A 23253-nucleotide genomic window follows, 5' to 3' on the forward strand; every position below is an offset into this window, starting at 1 on the left:
GTATAATACTGACTATGTAAAACTAATTTCCTTTTTCTCCATGATATGATAAGGAATGGATAATTTAGGGGACTTACATAGGATATTTCCTACTGATAATTCTTTGGTTATTTAGCTCTAATGTGTATTATACTATAAAAAATTATTTTTGTCAGAAGTTCTAGTCACATCTACCCCCAGATTAATGTTAGATTTGTTTCTAGAAGTGTTTCAAATCTCAAGATAATGTAGTTACACTGGGTGAATATGTCCTTCAAAAGTTTTTTGGATGCCCAAACACATAATGCATACTAATATGTCGCTACCCTCCTACTTGACATTTATCTTAGAATAATTAATGCTTGTTGTTCCTTAGTAAGATTTGTTCTTCTAGCTTTAGTATGACTTTCTACCAGTTTCCCTAAACAGCCACAGAAATAGTTCTTTGCGCTTCATTTTGGGGACTTATAGTGTCTCCAGACAGAATAACATCCCAGTCATACAATTATCTGTCTCATTTAATGGACACTGCATTGTGGAGTTCTTACAAAATTGCATGTAAATCACAGGAAATATTCAATAAAGATTGAGCTCTAAGCATTTTTCCAAATGTACCTGATTCAGATAACTGAATTGCTTATACAATTGTAATTAGTGGTACTTTTGTGGAAATAGAAGGTTTAAAGTTTTAGGTTCACATGTTGCTTTAGTTTATAATGACTTTGATTTGATTTCAAGATGAAGAGGTGGAATTGTGTTTGGACATAGTTTCTATCCCCCCCCCCCAAAAAAAAACAAAAAAAACAACTCGGTCGTCTGATTCATCCTGCATCCCTCTAGAAGTCACTATTGACACATTTTGTAGGATGTCATAGTATTGGTTGTGGAGGTTGTTAGTGGAAGGGAACTGATGGGGCATTTGTGAAACTGTCTCTTTATTTCCACAATACTAACTTTGGGTCCAAGCCAATTGATGTTTGATTAATAGAGAAAGCAGTCTGCTACGATTATATTGGGTTTTACTGAAAACCACAGTTGAGATTACTTATTTCTATCATTATTGCTTTGGACATGCTAAAAAGAAAAGGACAATTTATGTATTATATTGTTTATAAAAATGCCACATTTTGATTGTGCAGAAAGAATATTAAAAAGTTACTAATTAGTAGAAACCTTTATTATCTTTCAATGAATTAACTATTTAAGATTAATTTTATATCTCTTGAGAAAGTTGTCATTCAAAAAATCGTGTATAAATATTGTATGGCTTTTCAGAGGATTGGTTCCTAATGATTGAAATTTATTTGTTGACCATTCTTTTAAGAACCTCTCAAGGCTGTGTTTGTGACCACAAAGGCTTCCCAGTGTCCAATTTGTCTGCCTCAGAATTGCTTTCTAAAGGGTTTGGATAATATATGTCAATCCCCAGCCATTGTAGGTGTTATGGTTGAGCCTTCTGGCTCCGATACTAGGAGACGAGGTCGTAAGACTCCTCGAGAGTCAGACTCTTTTGAGGAGCGCGAAAGGAAACGGCTCCGGGACTTATTTGCAGAACCAACAGACGAAGACTCCTTTGAGGGTTTTACCGAGGGAATGGAGGAAGAGATGGTTAGCTCAGAGGAGGATGACATGGAATGGACTCGTGTGAGGGAGGATTTGGGTGTCACCGGCAATGATAGCATGGGAGACGACTGGCGGGTTGCAGGATCGGACCCGTGGACGGGCTGGAGGGATGGAACGGGATCCACAGCTGGGGATGCTGTGGGGCGTAGTCAAAGGTGTTTTAGCTCTGATGAGGATGATGATGAGGAGGCACCTGGAATTAGGATAGCAGCTGACAGCGATGAGGAGTTATGAACTGGCATAAAATGGGGTCTAGAATCAATGGCTAATTGCGTTGGGCAAGGTAATCTGGACGAACGCTTGGGCTCTTGTTGGGGAACTTCCTGAAGACGGGTGTGATTCGTTTGCTGGATACCTTGGACCTCCGTCGTCTTTTTGACGGACATTATTTGCCTACTCTGGATTGACGCTGGACTGACTGACTGACTACGACTCTGGACTATCCCTTCTGTGGCTATCGGTGGAACTTGTGGAACCTTAGACATCTGCGCTTGGCTTTCGATCTCGGACCGGATTGGGACCCTGCTGACCGCCGTTACCCTGATTGATGTGCCTGGACCTGGTTTTCGCTCGTTGCACGGAGGAGTAAACAGCCCGAGTTACTTCTGTAGCTCTTGAGTAGCAGAGGGAAATCTGCTGCTAGGTTTTGTGTTCATTTTGACCTTTTGTTTACCAGTTTTTGTTTGTTTAATTGCCAGGCTGAAGTAAGCACCTTTGATTTAACCCGGATTAAACTTCTGTTTAATCCGGTTTATTCTTTTGAACTGTTTAAACTCAAACAAAGCTATTTTTGTTACTTTTCATACTGAAGACAAGTGTTTGCCTAGTCTTTTGTTTCCTACGGGCAATTTTTAGTTCTGTAACCTCAATAAACTGTGTTGTATTCTATTTGGTGGCGTTCTGTCTATGACAGTAGGCCTAGGAGAAGCATATTTTCTAATAGGAAATGACCCACAAGTTTACTTTTGGATCACTTCCTGTTAGAAATAAGTTCTCTCTTTGTCCAAAAATAGCCATCAGAAGACCAAAAACATGGGGGAAATGCCCCATCCCTTTCGGTCCTAGGGCAAGGATTCCCAAACTTAGTCCCGTGGGCCGGATGCAGCCCTACAAGGTCATTTACCTGGTCCCTGTCATAAACTTTAGACTTAGGGTTGACCTAAGTTGGAAATGACTTGAAGGCACACAACAACAATCCTAATTTTGGACTATTTCATCATAGTCTTCCCCCCATCCCCAAGAGTCTGAGGGACCGTGAACCGGCCCTCCACTTTAAAAAGTTTGAGGACCCCTGTCCTAGCAAGTAACTGATGTGGAGTTTGGGGGGTGTCGGATGTGGCCATTAACCTCCCAGAACAGTTGTACTGTACATCCATATTCTAAGTAGTTTATTTTTCTTTTGCTACAGTATGATTATATTTACTCTTTGCAATGAAAGTCCACCCACAATATAATTCAATTTAAAATTAAACCTGTCCCCCATCACATTTCCACTAATGCTGTGCAACAACATTTGGAAGGCCATCAGTTGCCCCACTGGCATGAATGTCTTTAGGAGCTCAACAAAGCCGGAAGCTCTTTCAATCTCAGTTCTTCTTGTGAACCTTTCCATATGACTACTTCCCAAACTTATCCTAACAAATGAGGCTGCCAGGTTTTGTGGGGTTATAGATGAACAGAAGCTAACGGATTAAGCTAGGGAGCTTTGGGAACTACGATTTCAATTCTTGGCAGCAGTGGAGGAATATACAGGCATTAAGCATGACACTTTTGAACCTAGGAACCTCCCTTATAAGGCTCCTTTGAAGAAGGAGGAGTTCCAATGGAAATTATTTGCAGGGACTAAAGGACTTGAATCTTTAGCAAGAACACCAAGACCCGGTGAGACTTAATTTCCCATGGTTTAAATTGGGCAGGGGGGGCACCTCTGTTATGCTGTAAGCATTCTGAGCAGTTGGAGAACTTCAGTAAACTGCTAATGAATTGAAAGTTGCATTACAAGCTTGATCATTTTGTTCTGCCACACTTCTCCCACTTCTTTTCAATATTTTAAAATATGATACTGTTTTGTTCCAAGAAAAAAGGACTCTACTAATTCTGGGCAAAATTGCATGTCTTGTATAAAATTCAAGAAACAAACTAAACTTTTAAAAAAACCCTGAGGTTTTATACTATGATAATTTCTTCTCTTAGCTTGTGACTTTATTACTTTGCTCTGTTGTCTAAGGGTGCACTACCCAGAGGGCAGTAACTTGAAGAAGAAGAAAAAGCCCTGAACATATTTGATGTTCTTGTCAAAAGAAAATGAAAATAGCTGTCAGCAGAAACACTGAAAATTAACAGCATAATCCATACACGTCTACTCAGAGCTAAGTTCTATTTAGTTCAATGGAACCAACTACTGGGAAAATAAGACCAGTATAAATAAGGCCAATGCTGTCAAATCTGCTTTAAGTGTTTGTCTCATAGTTTCAAGGAGTTTGGTGTCAGAAGCTACATTTATGAAGAGTGGGTTTATGTTTTTGGTTAAACCTTTAAAATGAATCTTTATCATTTAATTAGCTTTTTACAAAAATAAAAAAAAATCATTGTTATGTACATTTTGCCATCATTCTCAGTGTGCTCCATTGATTTTGCTACTACCTGCTCATCCTGTTAATTCTAAAACCGTATTTTGAAAAGAGGAAATTCAGTTGCAATGAGGGTGCATACCAAATATGTTAGTATGGTTATTAATGTTTATTAGTGTTCAGGTTATCATAAATTACCCTTTCTGAGAGGTTTTTTAAATTCCCCATTTAGATGGAATTAATACTTTGAAGAACCTACAGAGATCCCTTTGATAAATGAACCAATAGGACACAGTTTGGGAGTTCCCCTGTGTTGCTCCCAAATGCAAGTGAAAGAGTTGTACAGTTTACATGAATTTCTGTAGCATTTGTGGAAATGAAACTTTGTGGCACATCATTTAAATCCATAGTACAATCCCCAGGACATTTATTTGTGCTTTTAAAAGCAACATTTTCCAAAATAACATCCAGAATTTGCTTTGGTATTTTAGATCTTCAAAGGATTCTGTGGAGAAATGCAGGCAAACCATATGTAACACCCAAATCCCCTTTAATGTTTATATTGTGGGGAAGAAATGCATTATACTGTTTTTCTCACCTCTTCCTACTGAAGGTGTTTCTCTTTATTGAGGTTGTTTTCTCTTAACCCTTGTCATATAGTAAAGGTTATCACCTAGGATTATATTCATATATTCTCTTAATTATGTATATCTTCTTTTTAACAAACCTTAAAAAAAGATTTCAGATGTTACAAGTCTAATTAAAGAGACAAAGCACAGTTTATACTGTAGATTTTTTCTGCAGTTCAGTTAATCAGCATGTTTTCTCTTTTAATTAAAACCATTTTAGTAAATTAAAGCCCACAGCAAAACACATATATAATTTGTTTGTAATTAGCTCTTAATTGGTGGTAGTTGAAGCTTAGCACCCTTGGTTTCTTTCTTCATGATTGCCATTTTATTAGCAGCCAGTCATTAATTAATCTTTTTTTTCTAATTAGCTTATAAAACTGTTGATGGCACATTATTGTAAATGTGATTTTAAGTTCAAAGCTTGTTAATAAGCTTTCTTACTTAGAAGAACAGAGATAAAGAAATTGCTGAAAACAGTACTACAGTTCTTTTTTAAAAAAAAACAGCCTTTCTTACAAGGGGACTGTGTAAAACATCTAACAGCTTATGGTTAATTTTAATGCTTTTTTATGAATGGAGAATTTACTTGCATATAAATATTTGAGTGTAAACCAAAGCTCTAATATAGGAACTTGTTTGTATCCATTCTATATAGTGGCGTTGTTTGTATATAAACTGATGTTTTAATACCCACAATAGAAACCCAACAAAGGTATTACAAAGTATTTTGCAGCAGAAGTTGAACAAATCACTGACAGAAGATCATTCTCACTTCCAAATCCACTGAATATTCTTGTTTGCTTTATATATTTAATATACATCAGCAATGGATAACATTCCATAACATAAAAGGAGAAAATCATTGCCACAGGCAGAACCTGAAATAACTAGATTCATATTTGATGAGAAACTGTAATATAGTATTAAAAGGCTGTTTGGCTTCTCTGATAGACCACAAGATGCTTCAGGACCTGTTAGAATAGAGATGTTTTGTTAAATCCCCTTTGGGTTTAGCCTTTTATAGAGCATACCTATATGTGACATTTCTGAATCCGGCCTTGAATGTTTTATCGCATTATTCATATCCTGGAGAGTATGTATTTTACAATAGGTGTTTGAAATAAATCTTTATCTCTCCTTTTGGGGGAAGAAGGGGGGTAATTTTATCCTACCAGCCCAGGGCCTCAAGGTGGTGCTCAAAAGGTAAAATACAATTATTCATAAGCCTAGTCATAAAATACAACAATAAAAAGCACTGAAATGAATATATACAACTCAAAAAAGAAGCTACTGTCATTGACCACTAAAGGCCAGACTAAGGAAAATACTTTGCATTATCCCACAGATGCAAACCCCATGGTTTCTTGAGTTACTATGACTGAGATACCTTGCTTACATGTTCTTAAATGTTCTACTTGGATGCATCTCCATTGGGTTTCAAGGGCCATGGTGGATCACCAATGGTTCCTCATTAAACAGCTCCACCAAATATTCCAATGTTTGGTTGGGGCTTTGTTTTGGAGGTCCTTTTGGTGGTGGAGGAGGACAATGTTTGCTGAAAGTTGGAATTAATATCTTTTGGAGCTGAACTAAGGCCACATATTCCCCGTCTCCCTTCCTCAACTTTATTTACTATTTCAACTTCAGTCATTGCTTTGCATTTTTAAAGGGTTTTATGATGCTGTGCAAGAAACACTAGAAAGGGATAGCTGACAAGGAAAAAATTAAAAATTGGATAAAAAGTAAATGAATAATGTCATATTACTAAAAAGATGAGAGGCTAATTTGTGCCGACTTTTTGCTAATTTTGTTCAAGCCTCAAAATGAGGAGCTGTCACCCGTTCTGTGTAGCACTGATGACAGTGCCAATGATCCATGAAATAAGCTGCCGCTGGCTTTGTTCTGATAAGAATGAACAAATCTGCACAATGTACGGCTCCCTGAATCTCATTTTCATACTTGCATGCAGGCTAAAAGAAATAAGCTGTTTGCAGGCTTGATTAATCAGACATTTGAGGGGTTTTTGTCTCTTTGATCTCTTTCGTCTCCTAGGTAACTTGCTTGACATTAATGTTGAGCTTGAGTAAAGACAATCAGGAATTGTAGACCAAACTGATATAAAAATTAAAGACCTTAGCACTTTAAGTACTTCAGTAATGGTTCCGCTTTACTTCAGAAAACATCTGTTTTCATTTAATTAAAGAACAAAAGCCAATAGCATAAATATTTTTCATAGAAACCTGTTATTTCACCAAAAAAGTTTAAATATGATAATTGGCATTTTTTTTTTTGAAAAAGTGCCTTTACACTATTTGGACAGCGATGAAGATTTGTTACCAGGTATCCTTGATGGAGGCATACGTCTTTTTTTCTATGTGAAAAATAATTGATAGGAAGTTTGCCGTTACGCTGGTTAAGCTGCGAGAGCAAGATTTTTGAAACGATTATCTCTGAACTTCAATAGGAATGGTTTTTGCCTCCTAGAAAACTTACTTGATTAAAAAAAGTTCGCCTCTTAAATTTTTTTGCTATGTTACAAGGATGAACCGTTATATCTACATTACTTCCCAATATGATTTACACACTTTAAACCTATAAAATTGAAAGGAATTAAAAAAAATGTCGCAGTGCGTTTGCTTGAGGTTATGCAGACGCTTTTACAAATCTTCCAAGTGGCTGTAAAGATGAATGCCTCAAGGGTCTAGCCAGGGCCCTGCTTTTCCAACCAGCTAAAGCCCTTATCTTAAATCCAAGCAAAGTACCATTAATCTTTTTGAAAGACCTTTTATGGCTTTTAATATATCCCAAATTAGAACATTTTACACCCTTGGTTCCTGAAATGTGGTGATAAAAAGCCTTTAGAGCTTAATTTTCCTTACTGCGTGCTCTGACCAATTTGCAGTTCTTTGTGATAATGTTTAGACACCTTAATTAAAATGCAGCAAAATATTGGATGTTCTATATGGAAAATGCTGATACTTTGACTACACAAGAAATTGTTGTATGTATTTTTATTCATGTCTTATTGCTGCTTATAACATTGTATTTTGCTATATAATCTGATGACCTGAAACATTTTTTTTAAAATGTATAACCCATTGACCAAGATTTCAGGGGCTTCTATTAGGAAGGGAATTGCAGCTGTATATGGGGGTGTTTATGGGAGGGCAAAATACTTTGGCTGAATCAGATATGGTTGTACTGATTTATTCACAACACTTGTCTTTTCAGAGTTGCATTCTGCAGCAAGTACCATCCTTTGACAATAGCATGAATAGTGCAAAATGTTTTTCTCTGCTCTTTCTACACTGGCATGGGTGATTCTAATCCTGTTTAAATGCATATTTGGCTCAAACAAAAAAAGAGTTATTTTGTTCTGCCTCAGTGTCGATGAGAGAAGGCAAAAGGCGTTCAAATCAACTAGTAGTGAGTAGCCAACAGTAGATTACTATAGTCACAGGACCTAGTTGAAGTGAGAATCATGTAGCTGTCCAGATGCTATTGGACTACAACACTTAGCATTCCCCGCCATTGGCTGCAGAATTTTTACCTCTGTATTAGGATGAGGACTAGAAGTATGTGATAAGCACTTGAGTGGACTTTGTTTTGGGCATTGTAGAACATGAATATTTGTTGATTTTAATTAAAAATCTGTTAAGCTGCAACCCTACAGTCACATTCCTGGACTAAGCTACATGGAAGTCAATGGAACTTACTACTGAGTAGACATGACTAGGGTTTTCTGTTGTGTTGGAACTTACATTTACCCATTTTCTGATTTCTTAAATCATAGTTAAAATATAGCTAATTCCTTAGAAGTTTTATTTTCTATACTCATTATAGTTGTTATCACTCATTAGTCTAATTTTGTCTTCCCCTTTCTTGCTGTAAGTTAAAATATCTGTTGCAGAATGTCTTGGAAGAAACATGTTTTTCCTCACAATAACAAATAACATGCATATTTCTCATTAATTAATTAACGACAAAAGGATTATTTGGGATGCCAAAATTTGGAGATTTTGGTTTTTTATAATATAGCAGCTTCATATGTTTAAAATGGGTGTTATTCCTTTTTTGCCATTTGGCAAAAGACCCCTGTGTATCTTTGTGACTTCTGGGACTCACGAAAATTGAAGAGAATAGATAACTCCATTCTCTGTGGAGTTCAGGATGTGTTTCAGAGCCATCAGAGGCCTGGTTCAAGGTTTAAATTTATCCTAAGCAATTTTATCCATCAGATTTATGTTGTGAACCACCAGTTTGTTCTGTTTATATTTGTGAAGCCACTGATGCAGAGAATCACATTGATCCAACTTACCAACTGGGATAGGTCATGCTCCTATTTTACAGCTGTCAAGAGTAGAGGTAGTCCTCTAGTGTTTAAATGATGGTCAAAGTCTTAATTTTGTCCAGTAAAATAAAACACTAATTATTCAGTCCTTTTGTAAAGAATGTCGGATCAAGCAAAGATAAAAATGTGTTGCTCTGATCTGTTGATACGAAAGACTGTAAGCATCTAACTGTTGTATTTACTGTAATCATGTTTACTTTCTTTGTAGTATTTCCTATGAGAGTTTATTAGGTTATCTCACATGATATAGACAACTTGTGGCCTTTCAGATGTTGTTGAGCATAAGCCCTATGATTCCTCATAATTCATTGTGTTAGCTAGATCTTCGTTATGTTGACTAAATTAATCCTGTAATATCTGTAGGGCCACAAATTCCTTGTCTGCAATCTAACATGTAGATTAATGATAAGATTGACAAGAAGAATGGTTGGTGTCGTTCCAATGCAAAATTTGCAAACTTAACATTTTGAATAAATATATACTGGCTGCTATTTTATATGATTTTAAAGCTTTATACATGAAGTGTTTTATCCTTTCTGAAAGAAAGGGGAGAGTACAGAGGAGGAAAAGGGACCCTTGCATGCATGTACATATAGAGTGTGTTAATCGACTCTTGCTCTGTACATTTGTTTTCCTGTCACAACTCCCTTTCTTATATCTTCCAACCTCCCTTTCTCTCCCCATAACAATTCTGCAATGATTTGTCATTATCAGGGTCAGAACTAACAAAAAATGAATTATGAGCATGCTTGCCTACAGGGTGAGGACTCTCTTACTAAGACCACAGATCACCCTGATGCCTTCAGTGCAGTTAAATATATATGTTCTTAAAACGTTTTTGTACATTTTGCTGTCATCTTAACAAAGGTAATATTTTACTACATTATGGAGTTTTCCCTTGGCTATAAGCTGCACAAGATCCCCTGCCCCAATAGTATGAATGACATCAAACTTCTATTTTCAATAGCAAGGGGACATAAGCCACACTACATTGAAGTGTGTTGAATTAAATGCTGCAAGCAGTCTTGTGCTGGTTCTATTTATATCAAACTGGCAATAGTCTCAAATGGATCATACCCTTATTTGCCCATTTGGAAGCTGCATTTGAATCATTGTGTATAATCAGTCAAACATTAGTTCACTTATATTTTTTGCCCTACAGATATTCAGAAAGAAACCTTATACTCAATCCAGCTGTAGATCTATCTAGTTAAGTACTGTCAATCTACTTGACAGTGAGTCTGTTTTCAAACAGGATTCTTTCCGAACTCTACGTCAGTAGCCTTGTATTCCCTTGTGGCTTTACAGCTACTGTAAGTAATAACCAGTCCAAACCATGATAGCTGCTGAAATTGGACATTAGATATATTAGTAAAAGGTAAAGGTTTCTCCTGACGTTAGGTCCAGTCATGTCTGACTCTGGGGGTTGGTGCTCATCCCCATTTCTAAGCCGAAGAGCTGGCGTTGTCCATAGACACCTCCAAGGTCATGTGGCTGCTATGACTGCATGGAACGCCGTTACCTTCCTGCCTGAGCGGTACCTATTGATCTACTCACATTGGCATGTTTTCAAACTGCTAGGTTGGCAGGAGCTGGAGCTAACAGCGGGCGATCACTCCACTCCCGGGATTTGAACCTGGGACCTTTCGGTCTGCAAGTTCAGCAGCTCAGCGCTTTAACACACTGAGCCACCGGAGGCTCCTAGATATGTTAGGGTGATACAATAGTACTTCCTTTATTAGGTCTTGTAAGCAGCACTCTGAAGCTTTCTGGTGTTTTTTTGTCTTGCTACAGAACAATAAGACAGTGCAGCTATTGCTATCTAAGTCCTACATATATCTTTAAATGACACTCATATGCAACTGTGGCTTTAGAAGATATGAGTTGTTCTTACAAGATCACATAAGCCTCATTTCAAGCTATACCCAAGCTAAATATGACTAATTAAACATAATTTTAGTTGCCTGACAGTGGAACAATACAATCAAATGCTGTTTCTGATGTTATGTTGTGTATATGTTATAACACTTTTCTGCATTTTTGTTTTATAAAAATCATCATGCTTCCACCTGTTCATTGAACATACACAGAAATCTTCCATGGTGGGTGTAGGACAAATCTTGGTCATGTAAACATATTAAAAAGGTCTGAAGAAAAGTTGTTTTGCATTCATTTTTCCTGTAGATTCATTTGAGTTTTTTTCCCCCTTAGCTCGGTGTGGAAATTGCCAAAGCAGTTGCTTGCCGGAATTTTGTGAAAGCAAAGGAAGAAGCAGAGGCTTCTCAAGAAGCCAGAAAGAAAAGGAAGCTTGCTTGGGGGTACGTCATTGGCCTTCCCCTTTTTAAGACTAGGGGAGATTCTGAGTCAAATGTTTACCTCCTTCAGTTTGGCTCACACTAATCCCTGTTTGTTTAATTTGACCTTGGCGTTTTCCTTGAGTAGTGCATCTGTTTAATGTAGAGTCTTTACTACAACTGATACATTATTCAAATGTTTATACTTTCCCTTTTGTGATTGGTAGAGTATTATAAACCTAGTTCCAAATTAGCCATTGCTGCTAAATGAAATCTGACTGAAAAGTCCCTAAAGTGTACTTTGGTAGACACTGACATATGTTTGTATTTCTTTTCAGGTTTGAAGCCAAGAAAAGATGGGAAACAAAAAGCAACATGGGATACATGTAGCTCATCGTGCCTTGGAAAGGGGTGGTGGTTTACAGCTGAGGAGGAAAGTTTATTAATACTGAAAATGTATAAATTATATATTGGTTGGTGTTTATATGTATTATTTGTTCAGTTGGATGAACCAATGTGGTGAGAAATCCCTAATATGCGTGCCTGCGTGTGTGTGTAACTCAGATATTTTACATTTGGCCCTTGACATTTCTTCAATGTATTCCCTTTGTAATGCCTGAGGATTTAAATGTGCTTGTTTTTCATAAAACTATTAAGAATATAATTGGGAAGGAGATTCTTTTATATCAGTGTGTTGTTATTTATCACTATCAAAATCAGTTTCCCCCTAAAAACCAAACACAGTATTTGCAGTGTTTCTATTGTTAATAAGACCAGGCAATGGTAGTATTTCCTCAAACAAAAAAACACAAGTAAATTAGACTTATTTTCCCCTGCAGCTTCTACAAATGTCTGTTACCTGGGTGAGAGACGAGTAAAATTCACTTACTGTTAAGCAAGATGAAATATTTGAGGCCCAAAGAATGATTTTAACCTAATGGTGATTTATTATATTTGAGTCCTATGAACTTTTTATTTTGCCAAGTACTAGTAATTTCAGAGTTTATGACAAGTCTTACGTCTTCCATCTTGATTTCAGATGGTTCGTTCTTGTTTTGTAGCCCGAAGGATGTTTGATTCTGCTCCCCCCATGTAATGCTATATTTCACAAAGATGAGAGTTTGCAATACAGCAATCTAAAGTCAACTGTAATTAGTTATATTGACAGCTAAATATACAGCAATGTCTTTAAATCACCGGCCAAACAGGTTTCTACTGCACAGCACTATAAATCTGCAAATCCTTCTCCTATACACAGGAGCTGTTCAGAGAGAGGTTTTTTTTTCTGTAGCAAAAAGGGAAACAAGTATTGTCTAGCCTCATAATGTTGAATATCTGTGTGCAATATTATTAACATCATAAACAAAACAGACATATTAATTTCCTTTCTTATAGTAATAGTCTATTATCCAAGTAGTTCTTTCAAGTTTTCATAGCCTTTACTAAGAATAGCAAAGTGAAAAGATATATTCAACACCCTTAGTTGTCAGCAAAAAAGCTCTTTCAACGTCTCAATATGATCCAATTCTTCCCCCAGTTGATCGTCCAACATTAAGCCTTGCAACGGTGTTGTGCACCTTATATGTATGTTCAAAAGACTCTGGAGATTATCACACAAGTTTGTAAGTCACGGAGGCCCGCTAGAGATGAATAAAAACTACTCTTGTGCTTTTGTATGGAATTGCTGTTTGATTTGTGTAGTTTCATTCGTTCCGTCTCATTTTCGTATTTGTTCCTGTTAATAAATACAAACAAAAATTTTGTCTGGCTTACAAAAAAACAAAAAAAAATTGGACCATTGGCTGCAATGGGAGGGCTTCCGAGGCTCATCCCCCCCCCCCCCCACACACACACACTCGGTTTTTAGGCTAGAGGGGTGAAAATTGCCACACACTGAGGGCATTTCGAGCACTTTTAGCCCACCCACTTTTGAACGTTTGGGTCTTCCCCAGAGTACTGTTGTTATTAATATTATTATTATTAGCACCATTGGCACACATCAGCTGTCATGGGGAGTCACTTCTCTCGCAGACCCAGCTTAGGGTCCCAGAATAACTGTTCTTAATATTAATGTTAATGCCCATTGGTACACATCAGATGTAATGGGGAGGCACTCCTCTCCCAGACCCAGCTTAGGGTCCCAGAGTAACTGTTGTTCTTAATATTAATATTAATACCCGTTGGTACACCTCAGATGTAATGGGGAAGCAAACCTCTCTCAGACCCAGCTTAAGCTACCAGAGTAACTATTGTTATTTATATTAATATTATTATTTACACCCATTGGTACACATCAGCTGTAATGGGAAAGCAGCCCTCTTTCAGTACCTGCTTATTGTTACGGGGCCAAAATGCAAGGAAAACTAAAGCAAGCACAATGACTGTGCGGCTTTCATTTTCGTGTCGCCTCTCATTTCCTATGAAAATGTTCTCATTCATTTTGTGTAGATGAATGGTTGAAACGAAATGATAGCATGAAGGAAATGAAGGGGGGGAAATGGCGCACATCTCTAATAGAAACACTACTGCATGACATTCTTCTAATCTCATCCCAAAGAGGCTTCAAGTCATGTCAAAGTTGTTTCAAATAAAAATGCTTTTCCAATGATGCCACAGTTTCGGGGATGTGACATCCATTGTGGGCTGTCCTTCTCAGCTGCAAAACCTGACTTTCTCTCCCCAGTTGTCCCAAATCACTTACTTTAAAAAAAAGCCCAAAGAAACTGTGATGGTCCTTTCATGCACTGGCCTCTCAAATTAATTTTCTCCTGTTAATTGAACATTTTCTTTTCTTGCAAGGTAGCAACATTTTGCAACGTTTTCCACTTATGCATGCTTTTGTCTTATTGCAAAAGCTTTAAAAGTTTATAGTACACCTCCCACTTGCTGAATAAACACAATACTAAAAGTACTTAAAATTGAATATGTGTATGACTGAAGGTTTGGAACTGTGACAACACGAGATTCAGAAGACATTCAGCTTCTAATATCTGAACTCTCAGATTTAACACACTTATTTTATTAAGATGACAGGATATATGAAGATGGGGATGGTACAAATTAGGAGGAGTTGCATCCCTGCATGTGCAGTAACATCAAAGTAGTTTTGAGTTTTCTCAAAGTACTCCAAAAGTATTTGTGTGATAAGAAGCAAGGCTAGGCAGGTATGCTCCCATTTCAGATGAGTTTAATACGGCAGAAGCCGGTTTAGGAAACACCTTGGCAAAGATGTTCCAAGATCTTGTTTCACTGAACCTCAACAGACTTTAAAATGCTAATATGTTACAAAATTGATATTTAAGTGATAGATGCTGGAAGGATAATAATAGAATACCTCTATTTTATATGTAGTGCCAAGAAATAAAATGAAAAAACAAAACACAAACAGAAGTATCTTTTTTGGATGAATACCAAAGCATTAAGGCAAAACAGGTATTGCTGCTTATCAATTTTAGATTTTCTTTAATTTTTCTGCACAACTGACATGGCTACCACAAGTATTTTTTTCCTCTCTGGAATTCAAGATGCCAAATTTAACTGCAATAGTGGAATCCTAAACAAAAGGGAACTAAAAGACTTAACTCTGAGGTTTTTTACCTTGAGCAAAGGCAAAACAATTTAATTAGATTGCATTTTGGGACTGCAGTTTGCAAGGTTTACTTATACAACACCTAAACGTTTATTCCAGATGTAGTAATACAGACACTCCTTGAGAAATTCAGTTTTCTGTGCCTAAGAAAGGAGCTTATTATTTGTCTGTCATCCATCTATTTATCTTGTATTCTTGTTGTGTCCCTGAATGAGGTTCAAAGCAGGTTACAATAAAAAATTGACAGAGCAGTTAAAACAGTAAAATACAGTCAAGGCTGATGGTCTGTTTAAACACAAGGTCTTTGATTGCTAATAAAATGGCAATGGAAGTAGGGAATTTGAAAGCTTAGGAGCAGCCAACAAGAAGGCAATCCCCGTTCATAGATAGACGAGGTTTTTTAGGGAGATGCAGCTTTTCAGGTAGTCTTGACCTAGCCGAAAGCAGCGCTTTGGGCTCATAGTGAGCCTATTTCATCAAGGGAATTGTATGTTTCTTACGTATAACCATCTCCAGTAGGTGCTCAATAGTATTATTCTCACTGTTAAACTTATCATTTTGGAATTTTCTCAGTTCTTGTGTGTTTCAAACTCATCTGCATATCCAGGGCCTTGCTGTCTATGTAGTTTCCTTTCTGGGTGGCAAGCCTTATTCAATATCTGGATATTAATTCATTTATCTCTTTTAAAAACAACAAACAACTTCTCTCTTCTACCTCCTCCTCCTCCTTTGTTGTCAGCCATATGGTTTATTGAGTACAAATGGCTAGTGAAAACATTCTGCATTTGCAATTACTAGACTATTATGTGCATAATATTGCCTGGCTAGTGGCTACTATTTGTGTGTGCCATATATATACCTTATCCACCTAGATGGCTACTTATTTTTCTCAAAGGAAACTGAAAAGTATGGTGGTCCTGGCTAGAAGTAAGCAAAAAAAAAAGGTTAATCAACATGACTCTAAAAGTTTTGGAAATGCATTTCTTTTCCCAGCTAGTCAAATTTGGGGCAGATGTAGTTTCTTGGGTGTAGATGGAAGCAGATATAATTTAAAGTGTATTGATTTTATTATGTTATTGACTGAAGTTGAAGCTCATGTACTCCCTTGCATTGTGTTTAAAGGCATTGGCTTGTCATTATCTTCAAGTGAAAGATCATTTATGTGGCCAGTCTCTTTTAAAACTAGGTGTTCAACTTAAGTGTCAAGAAGAAGTACCATTAAATCAAATTTCTAAGCTTTAACAGTGTTTTTAAAAACTTTTCCAGAACAAACTAATTTTGTCCAGGAAATGTATTCTCTCACTTTACAGGAAGCATTTTTGATATTTTGCTTTCATTCAGTAAAAACTATTGGGGACACTTCAACATTAGAGCCTTCTTAAAGAAGTGGCCAAAATGCCATGGGATGATTGAAACCATGCTATGTTATGTCATTGTAAAGAAAATCTAAAAGGGAGCTTAAAGGTGATGAATTATGCATCTTATCAAATGCTGAATTATGATTCTAGAAATGCTGCACTTAGAATAGTATCATGTGCATCCACTTATTTGGTGTAGGTGCCATTTTGTTCTGTTGGCATGAACCACACTGTTTGTGTTACTGTTTTCCTAATCTGTTCATTTGACTGAAAGTCTATTTTAGTGGCTTTAGCCATACTGTAAAAATTGGCATGACTTGACTTGATCTCAATCTGTTTAACAGGTAATTGAACCTTTCACAGAAAAAATTACAAACTGGTGTGAATCATGAGGCCCCAACATTCTTGACAATTATTTCTGTAGTGGTCGTTGTTAAACAGGCAAAACAGCATTCTAAATTGTCAATTTTCTCTCTCTGCAATGCTTTCCCAACAGTTTATGCTGATTAGAGGAAGTAATTTCTGAAGCCTTGACTTCAACTATAATCAATCAATATGTTGACAACATATACCATTTTGAAAGGAGCCTTGCAGAGAAAGATTTTAAATTTCAGTCATCAAACCATTCCTTCATTTCTGTACTGCTCATGCAAATCACAACAACACAAATTACTATAAAACACTCCCGTTGTTTACTTTGCATAAGATATTTCAGGCAAATCACTGAGACTATACCCAGATGTTTTGTTAATACTCTCTTCTTGAGTCAAAGTCCATTCCCTTTCTTAGCTGCTTAAAAATAAATGATTTTAAAAACATGGTCCAACAGCTACAGACAGATGTATTTCAGATGTCCATATCCTTTTCACAAAAGAACAAAATTGGTAACCATTCCAGCATCATTATTAGTTGAGGAGCTGCCTTGATATGGAGAACTTTAACAGTGCTGTGGTACACATGGCTAGACCTATTTGCATGATTATAAAAAAGAATGGAAGGAGATAATCTTGTGACATTATTGAAACTGACTGATTTTAGCTTCAGTCTTCATATGTTAGAGTCCACTTTGTCATATGCGCTGATGGTTACATTATCATAGGGATGGCATCAGAGTGAAATGGGAAAAAAGCCGGTTCCAGTATCATAAATCTTGAACGAACTTAACATCTGTAGACAAATTTGGTAGCTGCTGGGTTGTTAATTGACTTTAAATTGCAAAAGCAATACATTCTTTTTTCAGGACAGTTGGTTCTATTGAAGATAAGAGTCTTTACTTGGCCATATACTTGTAATGTAATAAAAGCCAGCCTATTAATATATGTAATGTGCTAAGAAGTCATTATCCCTGTTCAAATTGTTACTAATTCCACTATTAGAATTTGTGGATTCTGCCGTCTCCCTTTCTAGTTTTCTCTTGAAATTCCTTTGCTCCAGATCTGTAAATTGAGGTCAGCAATGGATTGTCCTGGGAGTCAGAAAAGATTCACCGCTGGCTTTTATGTAATGTCAGTTTTGTGTCCATTTTCTTTTCTTGAGTAGAGACTGCCTTTTATGCCTTATGTAGAATACAGAGTGGTATTGCTGGGAGAAGATGGCATATGTCACAAAGAAAGACTGGTCAAATAATGCACTCTTAATGTTGGGGTTGATATTAATATGGATGTAGAGACAAGTTGATATCTGGATTTCAAATAAGGCTATTGCCTCTTTATTTCCACCATGCTGTGAAATCTGTCATTGGAAAGTAGATGGTTAAGGTTGGGGATGGTATAAACCTATCATCTAAAAGCTCTGAGCATGCTATGCCATGAGAGCATGTTTTTGAATGGTCTTAGTGTGATCAAGGGGAAAAGGAGAATCCATGTGATTGATTCTCACTGGAGTTGCCTAACTCCGGACAGTCTTGGATGACACACATTTCCTTGTCCCATTTCAAACTGGTTCCAGAGTAGGATAAGGAGTTGAGGCTTCTATGGTCACTTTAGTGTATGATTTCTATTTTGATGCTACTTTTAGATTTCTCAATGGTGTTTGATACCATCGACTATGGTATCCTTCTGGAACACCTGGCAGGGTTGGGATTCGGAGGCACTGTGTTGCAGTGGTTTCGGTCATGCCTCGCAGGCAGATTCCAGATGGTGGTGCTTGGAGATAGCTGCTCCTCAAAAAAGGAGCTGTTATATGGCATCCTACAGCGTGCTATTCTATCCCATCCCCAATGCTTTTGAAATATTTACATGAAACCACAGGGAGAAATCATCCGGAAACATGGGGCAGGGTGTTACCAGTATGCTGGTGACATCCAAATATATATCTCCATGCCTTCAAAAACAGCCTCAGATAAGGTTAGTGTGTTTCCTCTGAATGAATGCCTAGAGGACATAATAGGCTGGATCAGTGGTTCTCAACCTGTGGATCTCCAGATGTTTTGGCCTTTTAATTTTTGTAGTGGTTTTGAATTGTATGTTCTTGTTTCATGTTTATTATTCTTTGTTATGTTTAATTTGTTGTATGGTTTCTTTGCTATGTTGGAAACTGCCCTGAGTCCTCTCGAGGAGATAGGGTGGTATATAAATAAAGTTTATTATTTTATTATAACACAGCAAACAAGATAGACATGCTGATTATTATTATTATTATTATTATTATTATTATTATTATTATTATTATTATTATTATTATTATGACACAGCAAACAAGATAGATGTGCTGGGTTTCATATCACAAAATCACAAGTCGAACACTTTCCAAGTATCTAGGACTGTGTGATGTATTTTCGGATAATGCGTGCAGATCCCAGTAGGGTGGCCTTTTGCAGTTGGCAGATCGTAATTTTGTCAATGCCTATTGTTTCCAAATGCCGACTGAGATCTTTTGACACGGCACCCAATGTTCCGATCACCACCGGGACCACCTGCACTGGTTTCTGCCAGAGTCTTTGAAGTTCAATCTTGAGGTCCTGATAGCGGCTGAGTTTTTCCTGTTGTTTTTCGTCAATGCGACTGTCACCTGGGATGGCAACATCAATTATCCAAACCTTTTTCTTTTCCACAACTGTGAGGTCTGGTGTGTTGTGTTCCAGAACTTTGTCAGTCTGGATTCGGAAGTCCCACAGTATCTTTGCCTGCTCATTTTCCAATACTTTTGCAGGTGGTTCTTCTTCTTCTTCTTCTTCTTCTTCTTCTTCTTCTTCTTCTTCTTCTTCTTCTTCTTCTTCTTCTTCTTCTTCTTCCTCCTCCTCCTCCTCCTCCTCCTCCTCCTCTTCCTCTTCTTCTTCTTCTTCTTCTTCTTCTTCCTCCTATTATTATTATTATTATTATTATTATTATTATTATTATTATTTATTGGCCTTCAGCTCCTAAAAATCCTAACAGCAGATAAACTGGTTGGGATTTCTGGGAGCTGTAGGCCAAAACACCTGGGGACCCACAGGTTGAAGACCACTGGGCTGGATGATGCAAAAACAAATTGAAACTGAATCCAGATAAAGCAGAGTTGTTAGTCACCCCCCCCCAAATAAATAAATAAATAAACTGTAATCCAAACAAATGTGCAAGTTCTGGGATAACTCATTTTAGCTCTTCTCATGTAGCATATATTGTCAATTATTTAATGTTTTGAATGACCCTGTCTAGTTTTTAAAAATAAATTAACACAGTTTCCAGTGTACATCATTATAATGAATTGTACTATGTAAAGAAATAGTTCTTGATATGGAATCATAGTAATAAATAGAGTGATTTTTGGACAATATTTGGTTTTACATTAGGAAGGGTTTCTAAGAGGAAGATGCATCCCAGCTGGTTTATGAATATTCTAGTTTTATTTGAACAAACCAGTTTGAAAGAAATTACTACTCTAATATGAATTTTGAAAGAACCATTGTATTTTTTTTTGTCTTTGACAGTAAGAAAATAGACTGTGGTAGAATGCTGTGATGTGACAGGAAAAGAGAACAGTGGCTATCCAATAAAGTAGAACCTAATCATTATCTTTGATTTATTATGTGTGATGATGGAAAAGCTTTATGTGAATTCTTTAATTTTCTTGTTTTTTCTCCCATAATTGTGGTTCAAGACTATTGGGAAACAATTCCCAGTATCCCCCCCCCCTTTTTTTTTTTTTTTGAGGAATGGATAACATTAAGAAATTAAGAAAAAAATTCAGAAATTGATTTAATTTAAAGAAACGTGGAAGCATTTAAAACAAGATTATTAATGGTGTATTTTCACTTTTCCAAAGTCTTTTTTTTGTTGTTTTACAACAATACTTGTGAAATTCCTAATGGCACAAGTGATTTGCCTACTGCACGATAGTAAGGAAAGCATTCTACAGTGCATTGCAGTACTAGGTTTGTATATGTATATCCATACTGTTTTTCACATTCCACACAATTTGCCCCTTTCAACCAACTTTAGAGTTTGATCTGTTCTTGATGAATTGCTTTGCAGCTGACTTCAAATGGTCTACAGTTAATGAGAGCAATGACCTCACACTGTTTAATGTGTAGATTTGTCATTTGATGGATTGCTTGTCTGTGTTACACAGTAAGGAAGAAATCATTAAAAGCACACAGTTCCTTCAATATTTCTAAACCTTGGCATGCAGATTTTGTTGCAAATGCCAGATATGTGTCTCATGATTGACGCTGAGTTGTAAAGTTATCTTTTTGTCACATTTGTCAGGTAATAAAAGGACACTCTAAAGCCACTGGACAAAGGCAAATTTATATAAACTAGGGCCAAAATGATTATGAAGGTGCACCTGCAGTTTTATTATGTCATTAGTGGAATTTTGCAGAGCATTCAGTATTGGATAAAGTTATTGATTAAAATAAAAAAGAGACTGTTGTATCCTTCGTTGCTGATTTCATGGCTCAGCTCTCATCAAGGATGGAAGTAGTATTACATCTCCCACTTCTGAAAGCAGCTCTAAAGTTGTGAGAAAAGATATTCAAGTTTCTCTTCATCTAAATGTAGCTTCTTGCTTTGAATTGGAAAGGTGATATTCCATAGCTACAGTGTTCCCTCACTTATCGCTGGGGTTAGGATCCAGGACCACCCGTAATAAGTGAAAATCCGCGAAGTAGGGACACTATATTTATTTTAATATTTATACATTATTTTAGTAGTTATACATTATTTCAAGTCTTTATCAACCAATCGTGTGTTGATAAATCACCTCCTTCTCCCGTTACCGCTTGGGCTCCTTTTCTCTCCCTTTAGCTTCTCCTTCCTCCCTTCCTTAGGCTGTAAATTGTATTTTTTAATTATTTATAATAGTCTTTTAGAGTTTATTGAAAAACCGCGAAACAGTGAATCCGCGAAAAGTGAACCGCGAAGTGGCGAGGGAACACTGTGTGATGAGTCATGGGCCATGTAGTCCCGTTCCTGGCACTGTTGTGCTAGATGAAGAGGAAAACTTGGGTTTTTCACCGTTTCAGTCAGAATTGGAACTTTCCCAGCCAGATTTGGAAACCTTGCACCTGCAAGAGATTTGTCTTCCAGAAGTCTGTCAAACAAGCCCTGAACCTAAATCTCCTACGTTTTCTCGCCATGAGTTTTGTAAACAACAGAGGGGAGTTCAAGCGGCCTCTCGCAGGAGTGCGAGGATAGCTGCTAAGCATTCAGCTGATTAAGTCTGCTTTCCATGGGAAACTTTAAGGAGTCACACATCTGGACTCAGAGAATAGCTTTCGTTTCTGGTTCTCCAGAGAACTGCTCTTTGGCGGGAAAACGGGACCCTATTTAGGTGTTTTACCCACAAAGGGATCTTGCGGAGTCAATTCGTCAGCTACCGGAGTAGCGTGTGTGGACAGCTACTCCGTTTCCAAGCCTCGTTCCTGTTTCAAGCCTTGTTCCCGATTTCAAGCCTTCGTTTCCAGCCTTGTTTTACTCTCCGGATCTTGCCTTGTTTTCCGGACCTCGCCAAGTAATTCCACGGATCCTATTCTTGCTCCTCGTTTCCTTGTTGCCTTGAATCAAGCCTTGTGTTCCAAGAATCAAGTTATTTCCTAGCCTTGCTCAAGTTCATGGACTAAAGGACCTTGTCATCTCCCCTCACTTGCTTGGCAAGTGAGTGTTTCGGTTATTGGATTACAACTTTGGACCTTAATATTTCATATTGGACATTGTTTCTTTGGACTAATTTTGACCTTTCCTGAAAGGTCTACTCCTGGACTAATTCATACGCTTGCTTTTATTAACTTTATATATTTCCTTAATAAAGATATTAGATAGATTCTGGCCTCTGCGTATGGTTATTGGTGCTCTGCTGCCTGGGTCGTGACACACTGTATATCGGAAAATAATCAAGGCTGTTGTATCTTGATGACAATGAATCGACCAAGTTTGGAAAAGTCAATTTAGCCCTGTCTCGTGCTTCACCAGTTGCAGTGGTTTAAATGATATGTGGAAGAACAAAAGATCCCTATCCTTCTTCTTTATCACTATCAGGAACCATCACTATTGCAATTGAGGTCGCAAAGAAGGATGTGGCTAGCTCCTTTCCTTGGAAAATATATAGGATGCTGGTTATGGGCCAGGCTGTGGTGCAGCTGGTTAGTAGCCAGCAGCAATAAATCACTACTGACCGAGAGGTCATTGGTTTGAAGCCTGGGTGGGATTAAGCCCCCGACCGTTAATAGCCTGGCTTGCTGCCCACCTAAGCAGCTTGAAAACAGTTGCGGCTGTGAGTAGAGAAATCTAGGTACTGCTTAATGCGGGAGGCTAATTTACGACACCATAAAACTGCCGGCGGTGTATGAAGAGCAATGAGGAAGTACTACCATCAAAAAGGACTCTGTCTCACAGTGGATGATAAAGTGGATAAACATTAAAACATTAGACACAATAACA

The 23253-nt window shown here is 37.3% G+C and overlaps 1 protein-coding gene across 1 annotated transcript in view; it reads left to right on the plus strand.

Moving 5' to 3' along the window:
* Positions 1-13130, plus strand: part of fam204a (family with sequence similarity 204 member A) — a 34392-nt gene extending 21262 nt beyond the window's left edge. Inside the window, exons 7-8 of the mRNA XM_003223487.3 lie at positions 11367-11473; positions 11788-13130. Of these exons, the coding sequence (XP_003223535.2) occupies positions 11367-11473; positions 11788-11839 (159 nt within the window). The 3' untranslated portion in view covers positions 11840-13130. The remainder of the gene's footprint in view (positions 1-11366; positions 11474-11787) is intronic.
* The last annotated feature ends 10123 nt before the right edge of the window (positions 13131-23253 follow it).

The sequence above is a fragment of the Anolis carolinensis genome, chromosome 3 (assembly GCF_035594765.1).
Source record: "Anolis carolinensis isolate JA03-04 chromosome 3, rAnoCar3.1.pri, whole genome shotgun sequence".
In the NCBI taxonomy this organism is placed as follows: Eukaryota; Metazoa; Chordata; class Lepidosauria; order Squamata; family Dactyloidae; genus Anolis; species Anolis carolinensis.